Below are 27,436 nucleotides of genomic sequence, written 5' to 3'. Positions count from 1 at the left end.
TCCAAATGATTTCTCTTTAAACCAATTTGCTACACCAGTCGTACCTGGTAGGCAGAAACGTGCCGTTAAAGCGCTTAAATGAAATCTCATTGAATTCGGAGTTGTAGCTGTAAAGGGAGCGTTTACTTAATTAGCCGGTAAGAGAATAATGCTAGACTGAAAAAGGACAGATAATGAGATAAAGAAACAATATGACAACTGTGAAAACAGAGCACTTGAGATTAGAGCTCTACCACTGCCTGGCCCACATACTGTATAACCCACTCATATATGGTGAGAGCGAATGTATATATGAACATGCACACAACCACCCACACACACACACACACACACGCGCGCGCACACACACGCAGCAATGAAGGTAAACAAGCCTCTTCTGCTCCTTCTAGTGCCTCTACTTTAAAGACTACATGTGCTTGGTTTCATACTCGCATTTGACCCACATCCGGTTTCAAAGTGGGAAAAAAAGGAATGAAAATATTTTTTGAGCCAGGAAACTACTTCCACTTTTCTGGCTGGGCTTTCTAGACACAGACAGAATGGGGACAGTTTAATTTGATGTATGGTGATACAATCACACCTTCTCAGCAGAGCAGAAAGGAAGGTTATGAGGAAAAATGATAACGCTTTATTTTACAATGCCCTAATTACCACAAAATAACTACACAATTATCCTGGGGCCGCTCACCGGAGGTCACTCTGCGCCTGGAGCCTGGTGCAAAAAGAAACTACAATAATTATGACGCAAACCTTAGAAAACACCTTCACCTCCATCTGATAGTTATCAGCTTCTCTTCAAGCAAAGCTTTTCTTCTGCTTAGCCAATGTGGTGTTGAGTTTAGCCATTTCGTAGATAACTCAAAGAAAGAGGGAGTTGGGTGGAAAGATGAAGTGTGGGGGAGCTGGTGTAACAGTAGTAGTAGTAGTTGCACCTGGTGCTTTTAAAATGTGTTGCTGATGTTCTTTTACATATCTGTCTTGTCTATTGCAAAATATGTATGAAGATCTTTTTATTTTATTTTGTGCTTTTTTTAAAAGCTGCTTTGTAAATGATCACTAATCAGTTAAATTCCTAAAAGATGTAGTGCATCATTTATGTACCACTAGCACCACTAGCACCACAAAAAAGAATGGCAAAAATAATAAAATAGATAAAAACTAAAAAATATATTTGTTTTGTAACAACCTTGAAAAAACATCCCTTTCTGGGATTGGTAGTCCAGTCCCAAACTCAAGCCATTGGTTGATCCAATGTTGGTATTTCTGTCATGACAACTTTTGGAGTGTTTGGCATAGTAATGGATATGACAATGTTGATATATTTGGTCATGGTGGAATATATCTGCTACGCTGCTGTTGGTTATTGTTGCTGCTGCTGCAGAGCAGGTACGGGACTTACTACTGCCGATACATACACGACACACTGCTGTGAGCAAGAAAAACATGCTTCTGCTGCTGTACAATATAGCACACATGCAGATCCATACAGGTGGAGCTGGGGAAGGTGGAGGGTTTCTGAAAGCGTACTGCACTGCTACAGCAAATGCTGACCAAGTATTTGAAGGTTGAGCAGCGAGATCATTGGCTACTGATAGAGCAGGAACCAATCGGCCGTGCCCTATAGAGAATGATGTGATTGCAAGCAGATTGAGTTAAGGACCTATCAGCCTTCGCCATCTGTTTCATGACAGAACTTTGTATTTCCAGCACAGTCTGGAAATACATTTCAAGTATGAAAAGCCCTATATGGAACTGTGATGCAAACATCAAAATGCTTTAGTTTAAAATCATACACAATGGAAGTGTTTTGGTGCCAAAACATAATATTGTGCAAATAAATACATGAAAATATCTTTATTAATTGACAATCTGCCTCTGTAATCATCACTGTAACTCAGTGAAGAAAGGTGTCTAGGAGAGATCCAAAGATTAGAGCCTCTTGTCCAATGAAAATTGATCTTAACTCAACATTAAAATCAATGGTCTCTGCCATAGACTCCTACTGAAGTGTTATATAGACTGTATATATTGAATTGTGTATATTCTTGCAGATTAAAGCAATCACAGAGAGCATTGATTGTGTTGTGTTATTATTTACACTATTATATGATCAGCCTGATCTCATGAAAATGCGTCTCTATAGCACGTCTCTAGTGCAATTTATACGCGTTAATTAGTTTTTACGTGCATTTTATACAGTCTGTATAAAATTATACAGACAGACAGTCTGACTGTATGTACAAACTCCAATATGGCTCATTTAAAAAATGCTGGGTTGTTTCAACCCAATTTTGGGTAAAATATGGACAAACCCAAATGTTGGGTTAAAAATGTAATATAAAAATGTAACCCAACGGCTGGGTTTGTCCATATTTTACACAAAATTGGGTTGAAACAACCCAGCATTTTTTTAGAGTGTATGGTAGCATAACAGTGCTCTGCAATGTGTTCACTGAGCAGTGTGAAATGACATCGGAGGACAAAATGACTGCAACCTCCCAATCTCGCAGCTCACCCCGAGAGGCCTCCAACACCTCAAATCACGCAGTCATTTATTTCAGCCTCCTCTGCCTTTAACGATGGGCTTTGGTGCCGCCACATTGATCAGCCTACACTTCTCTGACTCATCCCCGACTACTCCCCCTGTTAGCATCAAAACTTAATCTGAGATCTGACATCAGCTCTCACATCCACTCTAATTTAGATGTATGACCTTTCCCGAAAACAATGACCAATCAATAAGCAGCTTTGCTTCCTCAAAGTCTAATTAAAACAAGCACGGGGTGACTCAAAGGGCAGAGGGAGCTGGGAGAAAATAGTATGAACAGTATAAAGTACATGACTACTTCACATGTAAACATGACATTTACAGGGAGCATTTGGGTTGTTTGTCCAGTTTCAGAATCATCCATCCCTAAACCTTCAGGAAAAATAACAACTGTGGTTGGTCACTGTACATGTAGGTCAAATGGTCTCTTGCAGTCTCAATAGAAGGTGCTTGGCTAGAATAAGCTGCAATGTGGACCAGAATTGAGTTAAAAATCGGACTAAGCAATTTATAAAATGCTATTAGAAACAAAATAGCAGCAAGGTTTACACTAAATTTTACATTTAAACTTGAAAAAATCTGGTGAAAAATGCTAAATCATTCACTGCATTCAACAATTAACGTCTTATTTTAATAAGCAACTCAAAGAATACACACAGATGTTACTATTTTGGCATGTGGTTTTCTTTAGGAAAGTTTTCTCCAGGTGTAATGTGACACATTTCATGACAAGCAATTTATCTGTCTATATTTAACACAAACCTGCTACGTAGAAGATATCGGAGGTTTAATGCACATTTCTGCGGAGTGTAACTTTGCACCAATGAAATTTTAAGATGAGCAAGCATACTTGGCTTGACGCTGCAGAAATGGATGCAAAGTTATCGACCAAATGTCTGGCTAAAGATAAACAGAAGCATTTTTTGTATTTGAACTTTAATTTTCCATCTTGAACTTGAAATAGTACTATTATATATTATATATAATGTGTGTTTAAATGTACAACAGGGCATCTCTTGAAATACAATTACAGTACAATGATGTCAAACGACTAAGAAAGCATAATTTGCTGCAATTATTTTTGTCACACACTGATTTTCAGATACCCTGGGTTCACTTTCCATACAAAAGCTGTCAGCAGAGCTCAAACAGAATTTCCTGGTAAATTAAAACACATCTCTTTTCACAAACACTACGACTGATCTGATTTTGAATAGATGTTGTTTTAGGTTCATTTTTATTCTGCAAGCAATAATGAGAGTTACCAAGCAGTACATGTTAATTCTGTCAAGAAAACTCATTTTAGATACAACTGTAATGTTTCTCACATTAAAAGTCGCTAATCTCCAAATCTCTCTCAGCTTGCAGTAGGCAGTCAGAAGAGAGAAAACAGATTGACAAGCCTCACATCTTGCCACAGAAACTCCTCTGTTTGTTGCAGTCTCAGAATCAAAAGCCCATGAAGGGATTTTAACAGGCTTTACAAAGGGACACGCAATGATGAATTAGCTATGTTTAAAAATTAGTCAGAGTCGGACTCATAGGAGCAGCGCACGATGACACATTATTAAGCTGTTATGAAGCACTCGCGTTGCCGAGTTTTCCAGGCTGACGCTCCATCCGACGGCTTCACAGGGGGGCTGCCACACGGAGAAACCCTCCGAGACCAATCATGTCAGGCAAAATGAGATTCCATCGCCTCCACGCAAAATACACTCCAGACACAGGCGGCGGCCGTTTCACCACCTCTGAATTATTAATGATCAAAGTTCAGGTGGAATGAGCTGAGTTTGTTGGGTTGGTGATTTAGGTGGCCGGGCACAGAGAGCATGGAGGGGAGGTCTCGCACACCTGTCCGCTTCTCAGCTGAAAAACGGCCGCGGTTTGACGTGCCTTTGAGAAACATTGGCACTGCGTGTAAGCTAATTTCTCCCCTTGACCCCCATTTCCTCTTCAGGCACTGGCTTCTCATTTTTCTCCGAGCCATTACGCGTGGCCGCGGGGAAGCAGAGCTAAGCCTGCATTACCTCAGACAACCTCATCTGCAGACAACAAGCCTTATTTGACATCGCCACTGACGCATGGCTAGTTTCTTGCTGAATATTTGGATGCAACACAAGAAAGGAAAAGCAAAATGAAGCACCTTCTTTTGCGGCTATAAAATAATGAGATCCCCCCCTTCCCCCCCAAGGGGTGAGAAAACAACGTAACATGTTTAAAGGGCAATCCAACAATGCTGGTAGAAAATCTCTGAATATCAGCATGAAGAATACTTTAATAGTATTTGGTTCAATATATATGTGATCCAAGAACTGCAATAAAACAATTTCAACCCAATATGTAAGGGTAAGATGATTACTCATTGAAATAAGGTTGAAACCACAAAAGCCATTGTTCATGAACAATGGCTTTTATGGTTTCAATCTTACCACTGCACACACAGAGAGAGAACATCTAAGAAAAAAATTATTTTTTTCACATAAAAAGTCACAATATGAGATATAAAGTTGCAGTTGTGATGACGTAAAGTCATAATGTGATTATATTATAAGGTAAGATTTGTGATATATTATGTTGCAATTGAGACGTAGTCACATTTATAAGATATAAAGTCACAATTGTGAGATATTAAGTTGAAGTTGTGAGATATAAAGTTGAAAATGTGAGAACCAGTAACAATTGTAAGAAATTACAATTATAAGATATAAAGTTGCATTTGTTAGACATAAAATCATAATTGTAAGATCTTAAGTTGTAACTATGAGACAAAGTCAAATTTTTTAGATGTAAAGTCACAACTGTCATATATAAATTTAGATTTGTGAGATAGAAAGTTACATTTTATTTTCTTACTGAAGCAGAAACAACCTTCCAGACTGATCAACTAATGTTCAAGTGGGCATGAAAGCAAGTTCATGTTGTCAGCATTTCAAACTTTAGCCTTAGGGTAAAAAAAAAACATGCTTATTCCGTGCAGCTCCAGACCTTGTTTATGTGCAATTTTGAGTACATTTTAAACATCATTAGAACACAAATTATACAGTATTCATATTATTCACACATGTGCAACTGTCTACATTTGTACATTTCCTTTAAAGAGCTCACTGGTTTTCTAGAGTTCTGTGTGAGTGTGTGAGAACCCGCCAAGTTAGACAGGAGCCCTCAGAATTAAACCCATTAGAGTGGGATATTCCCACTGACACCGGCAGCCTGTGGGTGCTCACAAACTGCGCATGATGAGTGCAAATCCATTTTCTAAAGTGCCAAATGGTGCAATGTCATCTGTAGGGGACAAATCCTGTCTGCCATATGCTGCAAATGAAGAACCGGAAAACAACTACAACAGCTGGCCACTTGAAAACACAATTTTCATTGCTGCATCGTGTAACTGCAGATCCGTCTAATTCAATTATCATTAAAGGCGTGCAAATATCGCTGTACAAGTGCATGGCATGCATGCATTTAGACACCCCGCTACAAAGCATTGCGAGACAAGTTTACTCATCCGAGTGAGGATATATCCGTATGTTCATCGCGCAAGCACAGTAGAAAAATAACAGCGAATTCACATCTCAACTTTTTCATACAATGCTTTCTTTGTTGCCCGTGACAGCTCTACCTCTGCAAATGGTATGCACTGCAATAACAGTATGATTGCCATTCAATAAGAACACCACAATATCAGACCGCGGTGCTACCAGCATGCCAATCAAATCTTGACAATGCCAAATTAAAGGCCTTGAACTTTCCACTGCACGTTGAGAAAAAAAAAATCAGTTATCTTCAATGTCAGTGCAGTGCACTCAAAGACATTCTTCAAACAATTTGATAAGCACTTTTCTAAATGCATTTTCTGTTTCCAGAAAAGTATTACATACTCTGAAGAATGCAACTGCCTTTCATGTACTGACATCTTTTCATGCCAATGTTTGTCAATAGCAATTGGATTTATCTTGCCAACATAACAGGTTATGGAATCAGTTCAAACTAAGAATTCAATGGCCCACAAAAATGATGCAATATGTGTTATGGCAACATTTCCTATTTAAATGCTAATTTATGAGATTAGTTAAACAAGTGTTACGCCATTACGTGTGTTTAATGCAATTAAAACATTTATCAAATTTGACATTAAAACGGCTTAATTCGTTTCTGCCTTTCAGAGCTGGTCAGAAAACAGCGCACGTGCGCAAGCTGCAAGCCAAGCTCTTGTTTATTCTGCTGTAAACGAGAAAGACCTTCTAAATGTCAATTTTATTTATTAATCAATCAAATTATTCATGATTCATTCTGTCGACGTTGACATTTACGGTTCCATGTAGAACCTTTTAAGATCCATGGAACGTTCCCAATGTACGCTTTTCACTCTTAAAAAATAAAGGTTCCAATATAGGGGTTTTTCATAGAATAAACATTTTTGGTTCTCCAAAGTAATTGTAATTATCATATAATTAAAAAAAAATGTGTGTTCACACTTGGTATGTTTGCTTCGATTAAAACGAACCCTGCTGCGATTGCTCTGTTAGTGTGGTTTATTTAAATAAGTGTGAACCCAACAAGGACATGTAAACGAACCAAAAACAGGAAGATGAGAGCCTAAAAAGGACAGAATGCTCAAGCATATAGTTTTTTTTTTTTTTTTTCGTCATAGTCGCGATGTTGCCCATCACAGGCTTAAAAACTGCATCTCCTCGCAGCAGATCACACGTTTGTGTGTGTGGCGGAGGGATTCCTGATCCTGTTTTGACTCCATTACACATTTTAGTTCTCAGCTGGTCAAAATACTATCACATGCAGGCTACGCACATACAACGAGCGCGAGTCCTGATTTATTGTGCTTTGCTTTGCTTTGCACCGACCCTCGAGATAATTCTAGTACTAATGCGTCTGTTAGGATCGTTCTAGTCTTTCCACGGATGCACTGAGAATACATCTCTGGGCCGACCCATCACAACATGTGGTTTAAGCACATAATACAAACTATTGTCTGCTATATAATCTAAATGATATATGTTGATTTTCACTTTACCTTGATATGCATTAGATGTTTTAACATTTAAATTGCACAATGAGCTAAAAAAATAGTGATATAAAATGTTTATGGTGGTCTGGATTCAAATCCCTGATGATTATATTTTCCTTTTACTGTAGATGTGAAATCATTTCTCAGTCTTCTTTCTGCTACTTCTGATTGGTGCATTGTGATAAATAATAAAGGTTTCAAAAAGGGATTTTCACAGCGATGCCATTGAAGAACCATTTTTAGTTTCCCGAAGTTCTCAAAAAAAATTTTTATTTTATTATTATTGTAAAGAACATTTGAATTTTCTTAAGAATCCTTTTCCACTTTAAACTTTGTGTGCAGTCGAAAGGTTCCAAAGGTTCTTCATAGAACCATCAATGGCAATAACTGCTGGTCTAGGACCAGTTTGTCCTACCCAAATCCTAACCTTAACTATAAGTTGGATGGAACAAGCTGACTCTAGATCAGTGGCTGCCGTCTCAATCTCAAATGATCCATTGTGCAATTCTTTTTATTTAGATACTCAAATCTCAGTTTATCTTTGGGATTCTGTGATTGAAGAAGATCAACATTTAGCTATGTCAACGGAGCCGCTGAACAATCCAGAAAAATGAATATTCAGGTTTTCACTTTAGCTGTAAAAGTTGACAGAAAAGAGAAAGAAACATCCCTCACATCTTATTTCTTTCATTAGGCCTTACACATAAATGTCAACACAGATAACGTCTTATTCCTGCAAGCTGGCTGACATTAAATGACACCCCGTGCACAGACTTTTATATTGCTTTCTCTGCAAAGTGATTTTGCCGGCTGAATCTTTTCTTTTCTCGCCTGACACGTTGTACAGCTATGGTTTCCATTATAACAGATGAATTAAAATGCAGCCAGTGTCCTGGAAGTCGGGTAGTGGAGGAAGACATGAATACATAGTAAACGTGAGGGATTTACTCAGCTGTGCTGAGACTGCTTGACATTATTTGATGTCAGATCCAAAACCCCTTCAAAAAAATTGCCCTAGATTAACTTTCTTCAACTAAAATTGTACATGTTTCTAAATATCTAATTGAAAGGAAAGTATAAAGGTTGATGTGTGGAGCTGCAACCTACTGATGAATAGAAAATGAGATATTAACATAAAAACTTTTGCATACCAAAATTAGGTAATCTCTCTCAAGAAACAAGATATAATTCAGCCCTATGAATTCAGCCCACGACCATCTTCAATATAGAATTTTGTTTTACTTTTATTTCATTACAATCATGTATGTCTTTATTTCTTTATTCCGTGGAACACAAAAGGAGAAAAGTCCATGAAGACAGAATATTAATTTTAGGTCAGCTATCCCTTTAAGAAATATAATTGTCAAGATGATAACCAATTTTCTATAAACAGCACTGCAACATGAAGGAAGACTTCTGCACATAAATTAAGCAGGATTAGTGTTTATGAGTTCATTTAAAGTCAAACATTACCTTTTGAAGAACGGAATTTCCACAAAATGGTGGGTTCAGGTCTTCCGATGGCCAGACACACGAGGCTTACATTACTGCCCTCGTTCACTGAAACATCTGTGGATATGTTTACAATCCTGGCAGGAACTGCAAAAAAAACAAAAAACATATTGCAACATTGTAATCACACATTTGATAAAACTTTTGCCAAAAAAACAAAAAAACATTGTGGCTCTATTAATCATCAATGAGCATCATCAGTACCCAGAGAATGTTTTCGATGTATTGTTGAAGTCGCTTTGATCAGGAGTGTATTTTTCACTATTCCGTCCTATGGGGAGGATTTAATAGATGTGTAAGTCTGAACTGTGTTCACTTATGCAACTTGCAAAGCAGCAGATGCAAGTTACATCCGCATTTTCTGTGTTCCCTAGAAAATTCTTATGCAAAAGTCTTGCAACAATATTCCAGGGCATGCTGTTATTCATATTTTATTGGGTTGTATGATTTTATAAAGAAAAACAAACAAAATACAAGCAGTGTACAAAGCAACAGAAAAACAAAGAATAATGCAACATAAGCTGGCAGGGAAAAAGTTAACCACCGTCTGTATACACTGACTGAGATCAACTGGAAAAGACCCGGTCGGTTTGTGCATGATCAGTCATAACAATCAAATCTCATAGAGATTGGTGTATGATATATGATTTTAAGATTCTTTCCAAAAATTCTGACAACATTTCAATTCGGTGGTTATCCTCTAACATTGATTTGATGTAAAGTGTTGTTACCCCAACCTTGAGTTTTGAACTCTGACCTTTGAATACACTATTTGAATTGATTGTACATTTCTTACTTCATATTGTCAATCAAATGGTTCTTTAAACTTAGATACATCTTCATTAGAACGACGCATTAGTGCCTCAGCATTACACGCCGCCGCTTGATTGACGTGATGGGATGAGCAGGTCATGCTCTGTTAAGGCAATGTTGTTTATAACTCGACTGAAACTGGAAATGGTACCCAGACAGTCTGTCAGTTTCCTTGACTGTGTTCCATGTTTTAGTCTGAATAAACCAGCCAGCCAGTATTTCAGAGAGATATTATTTAGTTGGCGTCCTATCAGGCCTGCCTCACACGGGAGCGCCTGCTATCTATGTTTGCTGGAAAAGTAAATATTTTATGGTAAATTTTGTCTACTGAAGTTTTAGTGAAGCATCCACGCAGGCACCAGAATTTTCTGGTCACGCGCACACACACACACACACACACACATGCACGCAGGTACACCAGCATGCACATACACACTCCAATATGACTGAATAATTGACCTGCAAAAGAAGCCTGGACTGCGCGCACAACACATCTGCTAATACAGATACTGAGGTCAGAGACTTCCAGTAAGTTTCTGCAATTTTTCTGCTGATTTGCTCACATGACATTAAATATTTAGCATATTAATGGCAATGATTCGGACAAATGTGTAATGGAAAACATAAATTAATTTTGTTTTAAATAAATCCAGTTATCCACGTAAGCCACCAGTGTATGACACAATTGTGTCGTATCTATCAAATCATAACAGCAGGAGGAAAGTCCTGATGGGACTAATTAAATTTTTACAGCAGAACAATCATTTTCTGCCTGTAATAAAATTGAAAATACTTCAAAAGACCAAGTTTCATGAGTTACTACAGCTTTGGTCAGTTTGTGTGTTTGTGTGTTTGTGTGTGTGTGGCACAAGGCCGAAGGATCAAAACTGGCAAAAATAAATCATCATTCAAAAGCGTATGTGTGTATGTGCGTGCCTGAATATATTTGTCTGCATTTTCTATACATATTCTATAAAACAATACAATATAGAATACAATATATAACACAGTACTGTATATTCTATACAACAGTGTTGAAAGTAATAAATTACAAAAAGAAACAAAAAAACAAAAAATAAATTATATATTTTTATGAAGACTTTAGGTGCCATCTGAAATTTTCTTCTAAAATTAGCCTTTTTATCAAGCTCGTATATTTAGGTACAGTAATTTCACTTTAATGACATTTAATAGGTAATTGTCATTGTCTTTAAAGTGAAATACCTGAAAATAAACATACAAGCTTGATACAAATTATCATTCTTGGTATTGGCATTCTTCACGTATTGGTTCAAGTTTTTTTTATCTTAAGGTGATAGCATTGAGCATAGTGATAAACTATATATAAAATTCACTAAATAATTGTAAAAAACAAAACAAAAAAAAGTACATTTCTATTACATTTCTGACACACACTTTCGAGGTGTTCTGCCAATCACAACGCACTGGGTCAGCTGGCCAATCAGAGCACTCTGAGCTTTTCAGAAGGAGGGGCTTTGTAGAAATCATCATGTTTCAGACAGACTGGGAATAGAGGAGCTGCAATAATGTACAGTTTGTGTAAAATAAAAAAATATCATCATATGACCCTTAAGGAAACATTAAATTACACATTTAAATAAAATGTTCTGCTTAGATATAAAAAGCAAACAGGGATTAGTTTTGATTTAAAGAAACAGCCACTGAAAAGTTAAACCCCAACGCTGCTATGTGTGTATGTGTTTGTACATATAGTGAGGATAACCACAATGAGCATACCTCTGCAATATTCCAGAGACCACAATCACAGTCAAAGATGTGTAAGAAAGCCCTCCGCTTCTCTCTGGTGAATATTTCATCCTGTGACGAGCACTTTCTTTGAGTCACTGTGCTTTCACCATCCCACATTCCTTGTGTTCTCACCACTTCCCTCCCTTACATCAAAGGCATTGTTTCATCCCTGTATCTCAATCTATAATGGATGGCTTCGGCTTTCTAACCATGAATCCCAAATTCAGGCCACTGTTTCAAACGGGCCGGTTTGAGCTTCTCAAAAATGAGAGAGGACAGAGTTCAGAGCATGAACAGGAAAAAGACTATGCTAACATTTTCCAAACAGACACACAAGTCGAGTTATATAACTCAAGTTACCTCTCCCCATGACTGTGTGTGTTTGTGGTAAACTGCTGAAAATCAATCCATCACTTCTCTGCCAAATGACAAGGCTCAACCATCCCTCAAGTTCATGATGGAGTATCTTATACTGTCCAAATTCCCTCCATCTCTGAGCAATACCTGTATTTATAATTGGACGTGCATTGGACTAAAATAACTGCAAAAGGCAGGAAGCCCACAGAAATCAGTGGGAGAAAAACTAATTCTTAAGCTGCCTCTGGTGATATAGCTGCCGCTAATGTTTCACGCGGGCAAATTGCACTGGCTTCGGCTCTACATTTATATTCTCATAACCCTACTGAATCTTTCCAATGGCTCATTACTGCTCTTTAAAATGAGAAAAAGAGCTGCCTCCTGATGCAATGCTGAAAACTGCAGCATACTATATAAAAAACTGCAACAAGGGACTGGAAAACCAGCAGCCTTCAAAATAGTGTTACAAACAAATACATTTTGTAGTAAGCTTATGAAAGATAAAAATGCATAGCACAATAATTCAATAGTTTGAGTTTTGCATTAAAATAAAATAAAATTAAAATAATGTTATCTTCCAATTAGGGGTGTAACGATACTCTCATGACACGAATCGATACATATCACGATACTGAACTCACGGGATATTATTGTGATACTCTATGACATATGGTAAAAGGTTAACAGAAAATCTACTGTTGATTAAAATGCTAAATTTGGTATTACATTGTGGGTGTAAATGAATAGGCTTGGACTTGGTGCTGGTAACCCAATGCACAGGACAATGGTGACACCAGAATAAAAATATTCATGATTCTGAAGCTGAAAACAGAATTATTTTAGAAAAATATGCTTGCACTCTGTCACTGACTAGATATATTTAAAATAATGTATGCCACTTTTTACTGGTAACATAAGACATTTGACATTATCAACACCCACAAATATTCCCCCATTGCATTATTATACATTATATTCAACCTTAAATATACCGGTAGTTTAATGTAGTACTGAAACTAAAACTCTGAAAACTTAAATTTTTTCCTCACACAGAAATGTTATTTTGGGTGAACTATACACAATACATATTGCCACTATCCACGATACATATCGTTGCATTTTTGTATTGCGATATATTGTGACACGATACATTGTTACATATATAATGATACATTTGATATGGAATTACTTCCAATAAGTCTTTCTTAAAGTGAAGATCATAGTAAGGAAATGTCACTTGAAGTCAAATTTGTTTATTAATAAAATTCTTTATTATTATTTTTTTTTTTAAAGTAAGCATGGTAACACTTGACAATGAGCAATTTCTTTGTTACAGTATTTATTCATCTTTGTCAACGTCAAATGTTCATGTTAGCTAAGGTCCAATGAATAATGTTAAAAGACACAACTTTTGATTTTGATAATGTAATGTTTTAGTAAATGTTGAAATTAACATAAAAAGCTTCACTGTTAGTTCATGTAGTTAACTGATGATAACAGATGTATCATTATTGTAAAGTGTTACTAAATAAGCAAACTATAAAAACTTCAAAATATATTTTGCAGCTGCTAATAAGTGTCCATAATGAAGGCCAGTACAAAGCAATATGACAAAAAAGTTTTTGCCACTGACACAGAGCAGTCAACCAAGACGCTTGTGTTTTCCTTTGAGATCTCTTAAAGGATAAAGACTGACAGCAATCAATTTCCATATGGCTTCCTATTCTGAAAATGACACCGCCTATATCCTTGGAGAATTCATTGGTCAAAAAGGTGTCAATCATCAAATTGAAAAATGTATTGGCATCGTTTTTTCATCCGTCACTATGGAGTGACAGCGTCAATCATTGCAGACTGCTGTAAAACTACAGCGATGAAAATACCACCAAAAGCCTACAGTACGTCTCGATGTCTAAAAGATTGCAATGTCAAGTTGCTGATGCCTGTGGGTTTTACATATTGTCAGGAATGTTTCAGAGCATTTAGCATATCATTCACCTTGTTCTTATGCATGAGAAAAGCTTTTAATAGATCTCTCAGGAAAAGGCAAGACAGCCAGAGAAACCTGTAATTTTATTTTTGTAAAAATCTAAATGTCTTTTAAATGCTCCATTAGAAAGTCCATAAAGAAAAAAAAAACTGTAAATCACTTTTAGACCAATGTGCATTACATATTATATGACTACCCTTGTCTGCCTGCATGGATTTATTTATTATTTTTAATATTGGTGGTTTGTTCTTAGCTCAATGGGGAAATCAAACAACTAGGGTGTTTTCATATAACACATGCTGAGTGAACATTATGGTGTGTTTTGTGCAGTGATTGCCTCTTCACTCCTTTCTAATAACAATACTAATGAGTCGCATTGTGCCATCAGAGCAAGCTACAGGTCTCTCGCTTCTGAAGAGAGCAGCTCGTTTAGCCGCTTTCAGTTATTACAGTTGTGGAGAAAAGCAATCACAGCACTGCAATCCCATCTCTATCACATCTGACTGGCACTCCTGCGGATGAAACACTCACAATGACACTGTTTCGAGGTTGATAAAAAGTTCCTCATTATCGACGGTTGTTCATTAGACAGGTGTTTTTGTTATTGGCATAAAGTCTGGTCCATTTTGCAGCCTATTGTGGCCATGAACATCTGCTAAGAGAGGAAAGGTCTGTCTGACCAATCACAACTCATTACATAATACTACGGATGGATGGATGGATGGATGGATGGATGGATGGATGGATGGATGGATGGATGGATGGATATATGGATGGATGGATGGATGGATGGAAGGATGGATGGATGGATGGATGGATGGATGGATGGATGGATGGATGGATGGATGGATGGATGGATGGATGGGTGGGTGGATGGATGGATTGGTGGGTGGGTAGGAGGGTAGATAGATAGATAGATGATAGATAGATAGATAGATAGATAGATAGATAGATAGATAGATAGATAGATAGATAGATAGATAGATAGATAGATAGATAGATAGATAGATAGATAGATAGATAGATAGATACATAGACAGACAGACAGATAGACAGATAGACGGGTGAAAATCATAGGTTATTACAGAGACAAAATAAATTGGTCACCATGACAAAAAGAGACAGGAACTACACAGAGGAAAAAGGGGAGATGGTCCTCACTGCAGAACCCGAAATCCAGGGGGAGGAGTCGGATCCAGAAACAACTCCTCCCACCTTACATATACCTAAACCTACCAATCGCCACCCCCTGATCCCTAAACCCACCCCTAAACCTACCAATCTCCACCCCTTAGATCTGGATCCAACTCCGCCCCCTGGATCTCGTGTACTGCAGTGAGGTGCTACTGGAAAAAGGGGGCAAATAAAACAGAGAGGAAAAAAAATCAACATTCTAAATGTCCACCAAATAGAACCAAAACCTAACATCACCCTTACATATACAGTAAGACATAAACCAGGTCTCTTCTATTTGAGTTGTTAAAAGATTCTACTGCAAGTAATTCTCTGGTGGCTAATATTTAGAGATGTTTGAATGTTTAAACATGCAGATGCAGATTCTAATACCAAGCCTCGACAGTACTATTTTAGCTACGATTGTGAAACATTTCTAAATGTGGTATGTTTCCTGCCTCATGTGTCCAACCTCCCACAGTCTCCCACAAAACCTGTATTTTCACTTGTATATTCAAAGTCGCAGAGGGTTAAAATAACTGAAGCAGAAGGCAGGGCACCCACAGAAGTCAGATCCCCGCACTGCCTCTGGTGATATAGCTGCTGCTAATGTGTCACCCTGGCAAATTGCACTGGTTTTGTCCTCCCATTTATATTCTCATAACCGTACTGAATCTTTCCAATGGCTCATTACTGCTTTAAAATGAGGCAAAGAGCTACTCCTCAATCCAGTAACAAGAGGCGAAGCTTATTACACAAATGTGCAGTGAATTGAGAGGCCGTCTTATCCTTCTCCCCACGGAAGGAGAAAGTTCGAGACTAATCTAAAACAGAGACACATCATTACACTTGAGCAAACGGAAGACCATAATCCCGCTTGTTGTTTGCGCGGCCATCTAATTAAATTGCCATGCTTTTGCCCTGTGATACATAATAGTCTTTATGACATCCCGCTCATCAGGTAATACACGTTGAACGACTTTAATGAAATGGTGCAACAAAGGTGCTTTGATTTGGATGAACATTCAAGAGCTCCAAAACCTAGTGAGCTCCCTTCCTATACCTAGAGAGCATCCTAAATCAATTCAAGTCATGTTTTATAGCGCTTTATGCAACAAAAATCGTAACAGCTTCGCAGTATTAACAGAATCAATGATGCAAACTTCATCAAATGTGAGAGAGATTCTGTAAAGCAGCTGTAGCAAGACAATAGCGCTTCATTCAGTTCAGTGTTGATTCAATTCAGTTCAATAATTGTGTAAATAAAACCAGTTCAATTCAGCAATAAGCAGCTCTACTGAATACGGCAATGTCAGAAACTCATAAGCGACACAAATAGCGGTGACGAAAACGAACTTGGTTTTGGAATGCATGTGTTCTTCGCAAAACACCACATTTGTTTTGTTTCCTGCTTTCCCGCTAAACGTCTGATGGTCCTCTCCGCCTCCTGCGAAGACCTCCAGCTAATAGAACATATGGAGTGTGATCATCACCTTTGATGCACTACCAGCTCTGAGCCGAATTCATCCTTCCCCTTTTCCCACTTGAGTCGCACTTTGCTTCTTTATCCTCACCGTTTCCTCGCTTGCTAACAGTCTTGGACTTCCCGCATGGCCTACATATGGCTCTGCTTACCTGCACAGGCATCTCATCCTCTACCTATGGCTTGCACACTGAGGAGGGTGAAGGACGGTTTTAAGCTTCTTCTCTTTTTGAAATCTGCTTTGGAAAAATCTGTATTCTTAAAAAAAACTAAAAAATTCTCAAAAATAAACAAATGATTAACAAAATTAATATTATTAAAAAATAATTATAAATACATAAACAAATACACTATTTAAATCTAAACTAAACTATTGTAAGTAAATAAATAATAAAAATGTGTTAAATCACACTCTGCTTGTATGATACATTTATTTTTAGAGATTCTTAATTTTATATTTTAGAAAACTGTATAGGGGAGTCTGAAAACACACATATTTCTTCATTCACTGTTTTTTTCCCCATACTTTTCCAAACTGCATAGGCTGCATATTGCATATTGGTGTGAATAAAGCGCTCTTGAAACTAGCCAAATTAAGAAATGCCTACATTCTCAAAAAACACTGGAAAAAATCCAACAAGTATATGGTAAATATATTGAAGGATAAAGAAGGAAGCCTGTCTCGACCACAATCTTTTTTTTGAATGGGCGACTTATTGTCTGCAGAGAGTTTTTCACTCTAATATCAACAACAAATATACATGTAATTATCAAATTATATTACATATATTGGTAACAATAGTATGAACTAACCATGAGCAATACATTTGTTACTGCATTTTTTAATCTTTGTTAACGTTAATTTATAAACATCTAATAAACGTTCTAATGGTGTTCATGTTAGTTCACAGTGCATTAACTAATGTTAACAAATACAACTTTTGATTTTAATAATGTATTAGTAAATGTTGAAATTAGCATCAACAAAGATGAATAAATGCCGTAGAAGTGCAGTTCATTATCATTACAGTAGTTAATGTTACCTAATGAAACCTTTTTGTAAAGTGTTACCAATATTAAATGTGGAAAAGTAAATATGAATAAATTACGATAATATTCCCATGTTTAATTTTAAGAACATTTTTGTTTTATTCTATAGATGAAAAAATAATAATATTTGTATTGGGCTGCCATTTGATGCCCAATCAATCCTGGAGAAAAAAACAAAACAAATGTATAGCATGTTCTGTTTATCAAAATCAAACTTCAAGCAGATGGAGAAACATCTTGAAAACAGGGATTGGCAGGTAAAAAAATTAATCTTTGCAAGAATCTGAAAATAACAACGCTTCTCTCATTAGTTTAGATGGTAATTTGTAGCGAGGATTCATAATTTCATCTGGCATCAAAGCATCACTCAAATGTGTTTGCTCAAGTCTGTGCTTTTGTGTTTGTCTGAACAAATCCTCTGAGCAATGACTTCTTGGGAGTCGTCTCACTGTTTCTTTGTTTCTGTACTTGTTTTCATTGTTATTCAGAAAAAAAGCAAAGAGGTTTTGTTGATATAACAACAAGGACAATAGTGCTCCATTTAACATAATCGACATCGTCATGACCTTGGTTGCTCTAAACGTTTCTCAACGTTTCAGGAGATGGCCTTTACATCTTATTCTGCATATAGGCCACCCATATAACACTGCTCTATGAAACACAAATGATATGCAACAATGAAATCATTCATTTTGAGCTGGTCGGTACAATTATGATTACCTGGGTTCTAAAACTAAGCGTATACTGTTTTTAAAGAGCATTAGAGGACACTGGTGAAGAAGTGATAGACCAAACATATTGTCTATCAAACCGATATTCTTCAATGAGAAAACAGGGCCAAATTGGCTGTGAGTGAGTTCATTTCAACAGCCCCATTCTAGCCAGCTTCAGTCTACACACCACCTGTGTGTGTATATGTTCTTTTGATGCTAGCTGAGAGAGACAAAACACAATTTTGTGAGCTCATCCATTACAGATCTCACTACCCTGTGACCTTGAAACAAGCTAATGTGCTGTACCTACCACAAATATGCAAATCATGGACTCGTGATCTCATATTAGTCTGCTTACCTTACCTTACCTTAGACATTTTTATATGAATTTAAAAGACACTTTAGTTGAGTGCAGGGTTTGGGTTAGAGTTACCTGAAATAAAATTACACTGAGCTGTATTTCTCGGTCCATAAACTAAAAATGTTGTATTTATCTTTTTGGATTTTTGTGCACTGTGCTTCAGTAAACATGCGCCTGAGAGATAAAAACTGACAGATTTATTATATCACAAAAAATATGTTGAAACTGAAGCTGGATATCATATGCAGTCATATGCGATCGCTTTTCACCAAAAACAATTCTGATGGATATTTTGTCTCTGCCGAGTTGCAAATGCAATAACTAAAATAGCTATTGCTTTTCATTTCAACAAACCTACATGCTATCAAAATGATTCCTATCTTCAGAAGTTCTCCTTCTACAAATCTACAAACAAGTTAGATAGTTTGATGCCAGCTTTTCCCACAAGTCTTAACTAGCATAACCAGCTAGATTTACATGTTTTGCACCAGCGCTAACAATAATAAACCAGTAGTCTAAGCAGTTTTTTTTTCAGCAGCAATGTTCCTCTAAATGCAAATACATAAAATGAGAATATTTTTTTTCCTTCCTAGACTATAATGACCTTCATTTGTCTTCTCCATAGTGGTTTTATAAGAATAATGCTTTGTGTACCTCAGAGAAGGAGCTCAGAGGAAAACCTCAGGTTTCGAATTGCGCTGGACGCTAACGCGTCGCATGTCTCCTCTCGCGTTTCATCAGATCGATGCATCCGATCGATGCCGCGGAAGACGATGAGGCCATTTACAGAGACACATACCTCCAGCTGCAGTCATCAACCACATAAATAGATGTAGCGCTGATATGCTACAGGACGGCAAATGCAAAATCGAATGGAACACTGTCCCGTTCGTGAAATGCTAATGAGTGACCTAAAACCGTAACGAGAGCAAGCATAAAATATGTTAGGACACTTAAAAACAAGCGCGCAGATGTCAAGCGAGATATGTGAGAACGCTACCGTAGGCGCTCTTTGATTTTTTTTTTGCAGAGATGAGGCAATAACAAGCTTCGGAGGCTAAGGGTTTAAGAGAAATAGAGCCACACTTGATGACAGGAATAGACAGGGCGCTACAGTTTGTGTAGGCAGACTTTAGCTGAGCGCGGCAAGATTTAACAAAGCTGAGACAAAGCATTACAGTAAAGACACACCGAGGCCCCATCTGTTCAGAAAGCTCTCAGATCCATTCTCAAGAACACTAGGCGGAAATTGTAGACCACTCAGCATGCAACCATAGGGTGTAAGGGAAAAAGAGCGCTGCAAACAATTCAATATCTTAAGTGCACTTTTGAGTGCCACAACACAGACTCCAGCATGTTTATGTTGTGCCACGTAGATGCAGAGTGTTGAACTGCACGATAAAACAAGGAAGGCGAATGATTGATTCATTAAAACTGGGATGAAGACTTAATAATCAATTGAATTGCAGGTTAAGCGGGAACTGAACAGGCGAGCCAAACTCCAATTTACGCTTTGTGTTTCTAATCAGAAAAAAATAAGCTATTTGTTCAGTTATTTAAGCCTGCAGTGATTAGTGTCAGGGCAAAGTATTAAAGGTTAATGAGCATTTGATAAGGCGCCATTTTATTAACCAAAACACTTTCTTTCCCCTCGCTGAAACATAGAAAATCTCTGCAGATGGTCTGAGAAACGTGATAAAAATGGTGTTCGCCACATTTCAGAATTGTGTACCCCAAGCCGGGATAGATTTGGCCATATGCGACATTAATCATTTTTTGCTTACAGATATGAAGGCGATCGACTGCACTGTAAATCATGACAAAGGTCTGAGTATTGACACTTGATTTAGTGAGGAGAAAACAAAGCATCTGCTCTATTTTTCTGTTGCTCTCTGGGCTGCACGTCTTCAATCAATATCCATCAACGATTTTGAAATTACACCCAGATTAAATCCCAATTTCATCACCAGGAGTCACATCTGCTGAGTTTCATTTAATTACATCAGCCTAGAAAAGGAGAATCAAAGTTGTTTGTCGACCGTTATTTACACACCGAACTGTCCACAAAATCCCAAACCAACGCGAAGCTAGTTTTTGACAGGGTTTCCTCATCCACCCATCACATGTTGTAAAGATTTCACTTTATAAGACATGAAAAAAATCCCCTTAAGATTTACCTTGTACAATGAGGTGCACTTTTGTCGATTCTGGCTTCTTGTTCGTGAGGATAGAACATACGTACGGTCCCTCGTCATATACGTTCACGTTTAGGATTTTTATACTGTATTCGGTGACTGCTGTGTTTAGTAGGACCACCCGGGGGTCCAACGACCATTTTTCATTCCCTGTGAAGAGGATAGTGGTTCGGTTGAGCCATGCCACCCGTGATACTTTGTTGTCAACACTGCACCTGTTGAACGACACAAATAGAAGAAAAAAACATGATTATTTGCTGTACGTTACATTTCAAAAACAAGATCCTCAGTCGTACACAAGAAGGCATCTTTATACAATTTAACAACTCAGTTTGAAATGATTCAGATATATTTTGAGGAACAATAATGAAAGTCAAAGGGCCCTATTTTAACGATCTGAAACGCAAATATCAAACGCAAGTAACTTTGTAGGCGGATCTCTATTGCTATTATACCGGCGGGATAAATGACTCATGCGCCCGACGCAAATCTAAAAAGGGGTTGGTCTGAAGTAGCTACATTACTCATAGGTGTGGTTTGGGTGTAACGTGCAATAAACCAATCAGAGCGTCATCTCACATTCCCTTTAAGAGCAGGCTGCTGTCTTCAGAATTTTGTTTCCTGGTTCTTGACGGACAACCCACTTTGTCCTTATATACCTATGTGTCTTTCCACTATTGATCAAACAGGTTTGATCCGTCATTACTACAATTAGCCTGAATAATTTGGGTAAATGTGTAAGCTAGATTTATGGCTATTTTTTCACACCACAATAATTTCCCTCGTGTGGTAATATTTTTCTTGTAATTATGTATGGTTTGCAAAAATGGGAACTGCTGCGTCTGTATAGATGAGAGAAGCAAAGTGTATGCATGTTGTGCACACGCTACATTATAGCCAAGCATGCGCCCTTAAAATAGCATCTGAATAACGCGCCACTGACTTTAGACTAGGTTTTTCCTGGTCTGTGGCGGAATTGTTTTCTGAAACTGCAAAATAGCACCAGGGAACGTTTGCGCCGGAACACGCCGCCTCTTTTCGCTGAACCGCCTCCCGAGCGCAAGTTCATTCCCTAATTTACCTGTGGAGGGAAAAGCCTGCTGTGCGTCGGGTGCAAAATAGGAATGATGCATGCGACTGTGTACAAAGTCATTTGCGCTGGGTGCAAGATAGGGCCCAAAGTGTTGTAGTTTAAATGAAGAAGTCATATTGGGACAGCATGTTCAATTATGTGCTACACTTTCATTAACGTCTTTTTAACAGTAGGAAAAGGTCAAGCTAACTTCTATTAGAAGAAAAAACAAGAAAACAATTATTTATATTCAAGACGCAACCCTGGAGTCCAAACCCAGGGTCCAATCTTCAATTCTAAAGACTTTACTGGAGAAATATCATAATGCCCATAATATCACTTCCGCTTCCTTCCTTGGAATGCAAAAGAAACAACATGTGACAGGCAACAGGTAATATAAAAATATATATCTGTCCTTTTTCTCTCCTTTTCTATTACAGTACATATCTTGAAAACCAGTTGGAAAATGACAATAGCTGTTCATCTTATTCATTTCAAATAGCCGTGAGGAAAAATTAGAGCAATTCTGGGCAATAGCCACCTTTCAGTTAAGAAGAATCTGGATATGACACTACATTTGTCTCCTTCACAGGAAAGGACATTTCTTAAAACTGCAGAAAAAGACCTAGAGGCGTTCACTATACTTATCTTTTTTACCCTTTTCTAAACTTTTGAGTGACGGCTCTAAAGGTTAGGACTAATTGAAAGTCAGAGCTACATATTAAAAAACGGAGGCCATAATCTCATGCACAGAAATGTACTTTCTCAAAAGGAACACACTGTTTTCATGGCTTTATTTGTCATTTGCTATCTGGCATTTGGTTTATTTGTCAATAGTTATTTGATATAGGCCGAACAATGATACAAAATGTGCTGTGTTGACATGGTTTTCATCAATGACATCAATATATTTTCAAAACACCATTGCCAAAGCATTCACGTCAGCATGCCAAAACACTGCAGTAATTCATATTAGTCTTTAAGAGGGCTTCACGCTCAAGGTCAAAATCAGTAAATGGATTATCAGACCCTTTACTGGTGAATTTCCCGGCTCTGAAAATTAGTCAACAAGAGAGCGCTCTTTTGGCAAATCTGGAGGGCAACAATTGCAAGTGTGAAGTGAATGCTTTCTCAGGATATTCTTCAAAGGGAAAAGCTCATTCAGACTCTGTTAATCTATGCAGAGTGCTGGAGCGCAAGAGAGCTTGCAGAGGATTTGAACCATTGAAAACCACAAGATTAAGCTCCGGTCTATAATCATGCATGCTCTGCAGTTTTTGCTTGGGAATCACTGTGTACATTCAAACAATAGAATGGATTTTTTTTAAAGTTTCGGTCTAAAAATAAACCCTTAGTCGATCTATGCTTGCTTGGCCTTAACACCTTAAAAGTGTTGCAAAATCTTCTGTTCATATTTTAACGTCTTGGTGCTGTGGGCCTAATTTCCCTCAACTTAATGCTTGCTTTCCCCTCCATACCAAAAAAAAAATCATATAACTACCAGAGAAACGTCCCGCAAAATGTTATTACGCACATTAATTCTGCATGCAGAACCCTCCATCTTCCAAAACCGCACTGTTCATCATGTCCCAATATGTGTCTAGTAGATAAGTGTATGGATTTATACTCTTATTCTGGTTGAAAGCGACAAACTAAGCCTGAAACACCAATATAATGACATTAGCATGATGGAGGCTGCGGCAAAAGTTAATTTTCTGTTCAAAAGTTACATTTTAAGTGGCTTATTGGTGAAAGCCTTGCACTGTGAATAGGAAGGTCATGGTTCCAATCCCACCGTGGGCACCTTCTCTGGCCGATCTGAGCAGGACGGTTCACACCTCATCTGCTCCAGGGGTGCTGTGGGACAGATGATTGCGTGCTCTGAATTTCTGCATCTGCCTGTGACAGATTAGATTAGCAATATGCAAGATAACGACTTTGCATAGTGGCTGGTTGAACGGGTGCAAAGTCCTACAAAATGAGGCAAAAAAAAAAAAAAAGTTGCAGTGGTTTTCATTCCAACTTAGCGCTGGAGGTGATTATACATTTCTAAAACAATTAGATCCAGGATTTGATTTGAATCTTCAAATATACAAATATTTATGTTTATGCAATAGCAGGTCAAACAGAACACTGCAATGTCATTACGCAGTATATGCTTCACATCAAACAGCATGCATACATTTATAATGATCCGTTTCAAACAGCCGCCGCACACATTTACATATGCATATCAACCAATGGATGATTATAAATGCAGTATGCTAAAAAGACCGCCCTCACCGTGCTCGAATTGACTGTCACTTAAATTTAAGGCTGAGGGGAAAGCATATAGATTTTTCCACTCAGTGCTAAAAAGTAAGAGGTGTTTCTTGGAAGGCAGAGCCTCCATTATCCAGCATTGACAGGGTGAGATCAGGCCTCATTCAGTGAACTAATGACTCTGTCACACCAGTCCCTTGCACTTCAGCCTAATGGACTGTCAGCCACATCGGTGCGAGATCGTTTATATGAAGAAATATCTTCTCAACTCAAGCATGTTCTAAAATACATAGATTGATTACCAATATTTTCCACAACAGTCTTATTCAGAGAGAAAGCTATGTTGTCTGAATAAAGCTTATTTTTTACTTCATGTATTGGAGGAATGTTTTCTTTAAATATATATTTAAAAAATTGTCTTGCAGACTTATGATGTGTCACATTGATAGATGTAATAATAAACAAAAAAGAATCGGACTGGTCCAATGTTTCTTGGCAATACAAAAAATCAATAACATAGTAGTATATAAATTGTGCAAATACATAATTGTATATGACCCACTAGATGTACACTGTAATATTAAACAACATTCCATGTGAGTGTACATTATTTTAAACATATTTAGGTACTATTCATTACTGTGTTTTAATGAGGATTTTTTTTTTAACTCATCCTTTATTTAAGTTTTCTGAACACTTTCTGTTTAAAACCATCTGACAGACACTTAATTACCGGATTTACATACATTCCAAATCCTAAACATTGTAAAAACATCTGTTAAATGTCATTCTAACATTCATTAATATTCCAGATGAAAATTCACAACATCTTGCCTAAAAAATATAATATGGGGGAGGAGGGGGGGGGGGGGGGGGCATGCTGGGTATAATCTGGCATGCTGGTCTTAGTTTGAATTCCCAGCTTGGCCAGACTAGAATGTTTTGCTGGTTTTAGAGGGGAAACCCAGTTAGATGACTAGCTAAACTAGCTGAGCACGAACTCAGGAATCAGAAAGGGAAATAATTTAGGCCAGGGGTAGGCAAGTTCGGTCTTAGAGAGCCGCTGTCCTGCAGAGTTTGGCTCCAACCCTGAAAAAAAAAAAAAAACACCCACCTGCCTAAAGCCTTATGCTGCGTCCCAATTCTCCTACTTATATTACGCCCTAAAAGTATGTACTCTTTTTCTGAAGAACAAGTAGCCTAGATACTTTTGAGTGAGTAGCAAAAGAGTAGGGAAGCTTTGGGACATACTACTTCGTCATCTTTCGTCAGCTTACGTGCATCCTGTAACCGTAAACTGCCCTGCCAATCACCGTATCACAGTTCAAATCCTCCACATTCAATCCAATTTAATTTACTACCGTTTCAGAGAGAAATGTTGTAGCACGTTGATCTGCCAGTCGTGGGTTTTTTTTCATGCGGAGACTCTCCTCATGCGTTTTCAATTTGAATATAATGATGCATTTAAAAGCTAATCGCTAAACGTATCTTTACAAAAGCTCACAGTGCTGCTGCAGATGAAATATATTGTGGACAACATTGAATAAATACATTTTCAGGTTAGATACTGAGAATTGATACTGGGCATTGGGGGGCTGTTTTCACACTCAATTTAAAAAAAAAATGTTTCTCAGAATTGCGTATTACGCCATAAACTCACAATGTAAGTTATAAAGTCAGAGTTGCGTGATATACAGTTGCAATTGCATGTTATAAATTCAGCATTGTTGGATAAAGCAGTTGTGTGAATAAGACATGCATTGTGCCTCAGCTTCACGGATTATAATGGAACTTTCGCGAGATCGCGATGAAGTTGTGTAACTGCTTTTTAATGATAATTCAAAAAAAGCTTTCTGCTGTGCTAAATCCTGTAAATGTTTTAAAGGGTGAAGTGCATATCCTCATGATGTTGGTTCACAAATAGATACAGTATTGTGGATTAAACACTCTCTTACTAAATCAAGAAAAAAATTGATGGCCTTTATAGGGGTTAACCTGTGACAAACATAGGGCACAACAATTTTTATTGTTTTGGCGATGAGAACAAGAGGCCATTTCATATAATGACACCTGCCATATTTTTCATATCGCTGCTATGCCTTTTTTAAGATATGAGTAGGTCAGTGAGACTGTGCTGTGGGGATTCGGTGCTTGCAGATCATTGTCGGCAGACGGCCATGTGGTCTCAGGGTGAGATTAATGACAGGCAGGCTTTATGTGATGGGAGACTGATGAAGGCCATTACACCAGGGGCAATGAATGGTGGCCACTCTGTTTTGGGCTTTCAGATAGAGGGGAAACAGGAATGATTTCCCCAACCAGACACAGCAGCAGTGTCGAGAGTTACATATTGGGATTAGCAGAATGCGGGATATATTGTCACACAGACCACCATATTTTAAGATAGTGAATTCACATAAGCCTTCAGCAAGACCTTTCTGCTTTGAATTGAGCTCTCCAAAATGGAAATATATATATTTTGAAAGTTCAAAAAAACATAATTTATCTGAAATAAATACACTAACATTTGAAGTCAGTAAGCATTTTATTTATTATTATTTTTTTAAAGAAATTATTACTTTTATTCAGCAAGGATGCATTAAATTGATCAAAAGTGACAGTAAAACATTATACTGTTACAAAAGATTCTATTTTTCTAATAAATGCTGTACTTTTGAACTTTATGTTATTCAAAAAAATGTACACAACTGTTTATATATAATGTAATGTAACAATAAATGTTTTTTGGGCAGCAAATCATATTAGAATTATTTTTGAAGGATCATGTGACACTGAAGACTGAAGTAGTGATGCTGAAAATCCAGCTTTGATCACAGAAATATAAGGAAGGACATAATAGTATTCTTGCTAAACAAGATGTCATATTTTTACTAAGAATGACTCTTAACATGGTTTCTAACCAGGATGCTTCTATTTCCCACGGATGCTTCAAAAATGTTCCCACTGCAAAAGCAAAAGCATTTGCTTTTCTGTACCCCATTCAAGTCTCCTGAGTGAGCCGTGGTCTTCGTTTGAATTGAAATAACAGTACAATAGTACGAGGCGCCACTTGTGATTGCCACTTTTGTCACTGCTTTCAAGGTGGATGCACTA

The 27,436-nt window shown here is 37.5% G+C and overlaps 1 protein-coding gene across 7 annotated transcripts in view; it reads right to left on the bottom strand.

The window, feature by feature from the left end:
* Positions 1-27,436, bottom strand: part of opcml (opioid binding protein/cell adhesion molecule-like) — a 169,771-nt gene that overhangs the window by 21,706 nt on the left and 120,629 nt on the right. For 6 of the 7 annotated variants that reach the window (XM_079598664.1, XM_079598663.1, XM_079598665.1 and 3 more), the window contains 2 exons: positions 20,971-21,203; positions 9,045-9,170 (listed from right to left, as the gene is read on the bottom strand). In XM_079598664.1, the coding sequence (XP_079454790.1) occupies positions 9,045-9,170; positions 20,971-21,203 (359 nt within the window). Of the gene's footprint in view, positions 1-9,044; positions 9,171-20,970; positions 21,204-23,790; positions 23,896-27,436 lie in introns of those variants that run through there. The other variant, XM_079598667.1, reaches the window with a different exon arrangement.

The sequence above is a fragment of the Phoxinus phoxinus genome (assembly GCF_949152265.1).
Source record: "Phoxinus phoxinus genome assembly, chromosome: 23".
In the NCBI taxonomy this organism is placed as follows: domain Eukaryota; kingdom Metazoa; phylum Chordata; class Actinopteri; order Cypriniformes; family Leuciscidae; genus Phoxinus; species Phoxinus phoxinus.
Note: the sequence above shows the minus strand (reverse complement) of the source record. Positions and strands in the feature narration are given on the sequence as shown.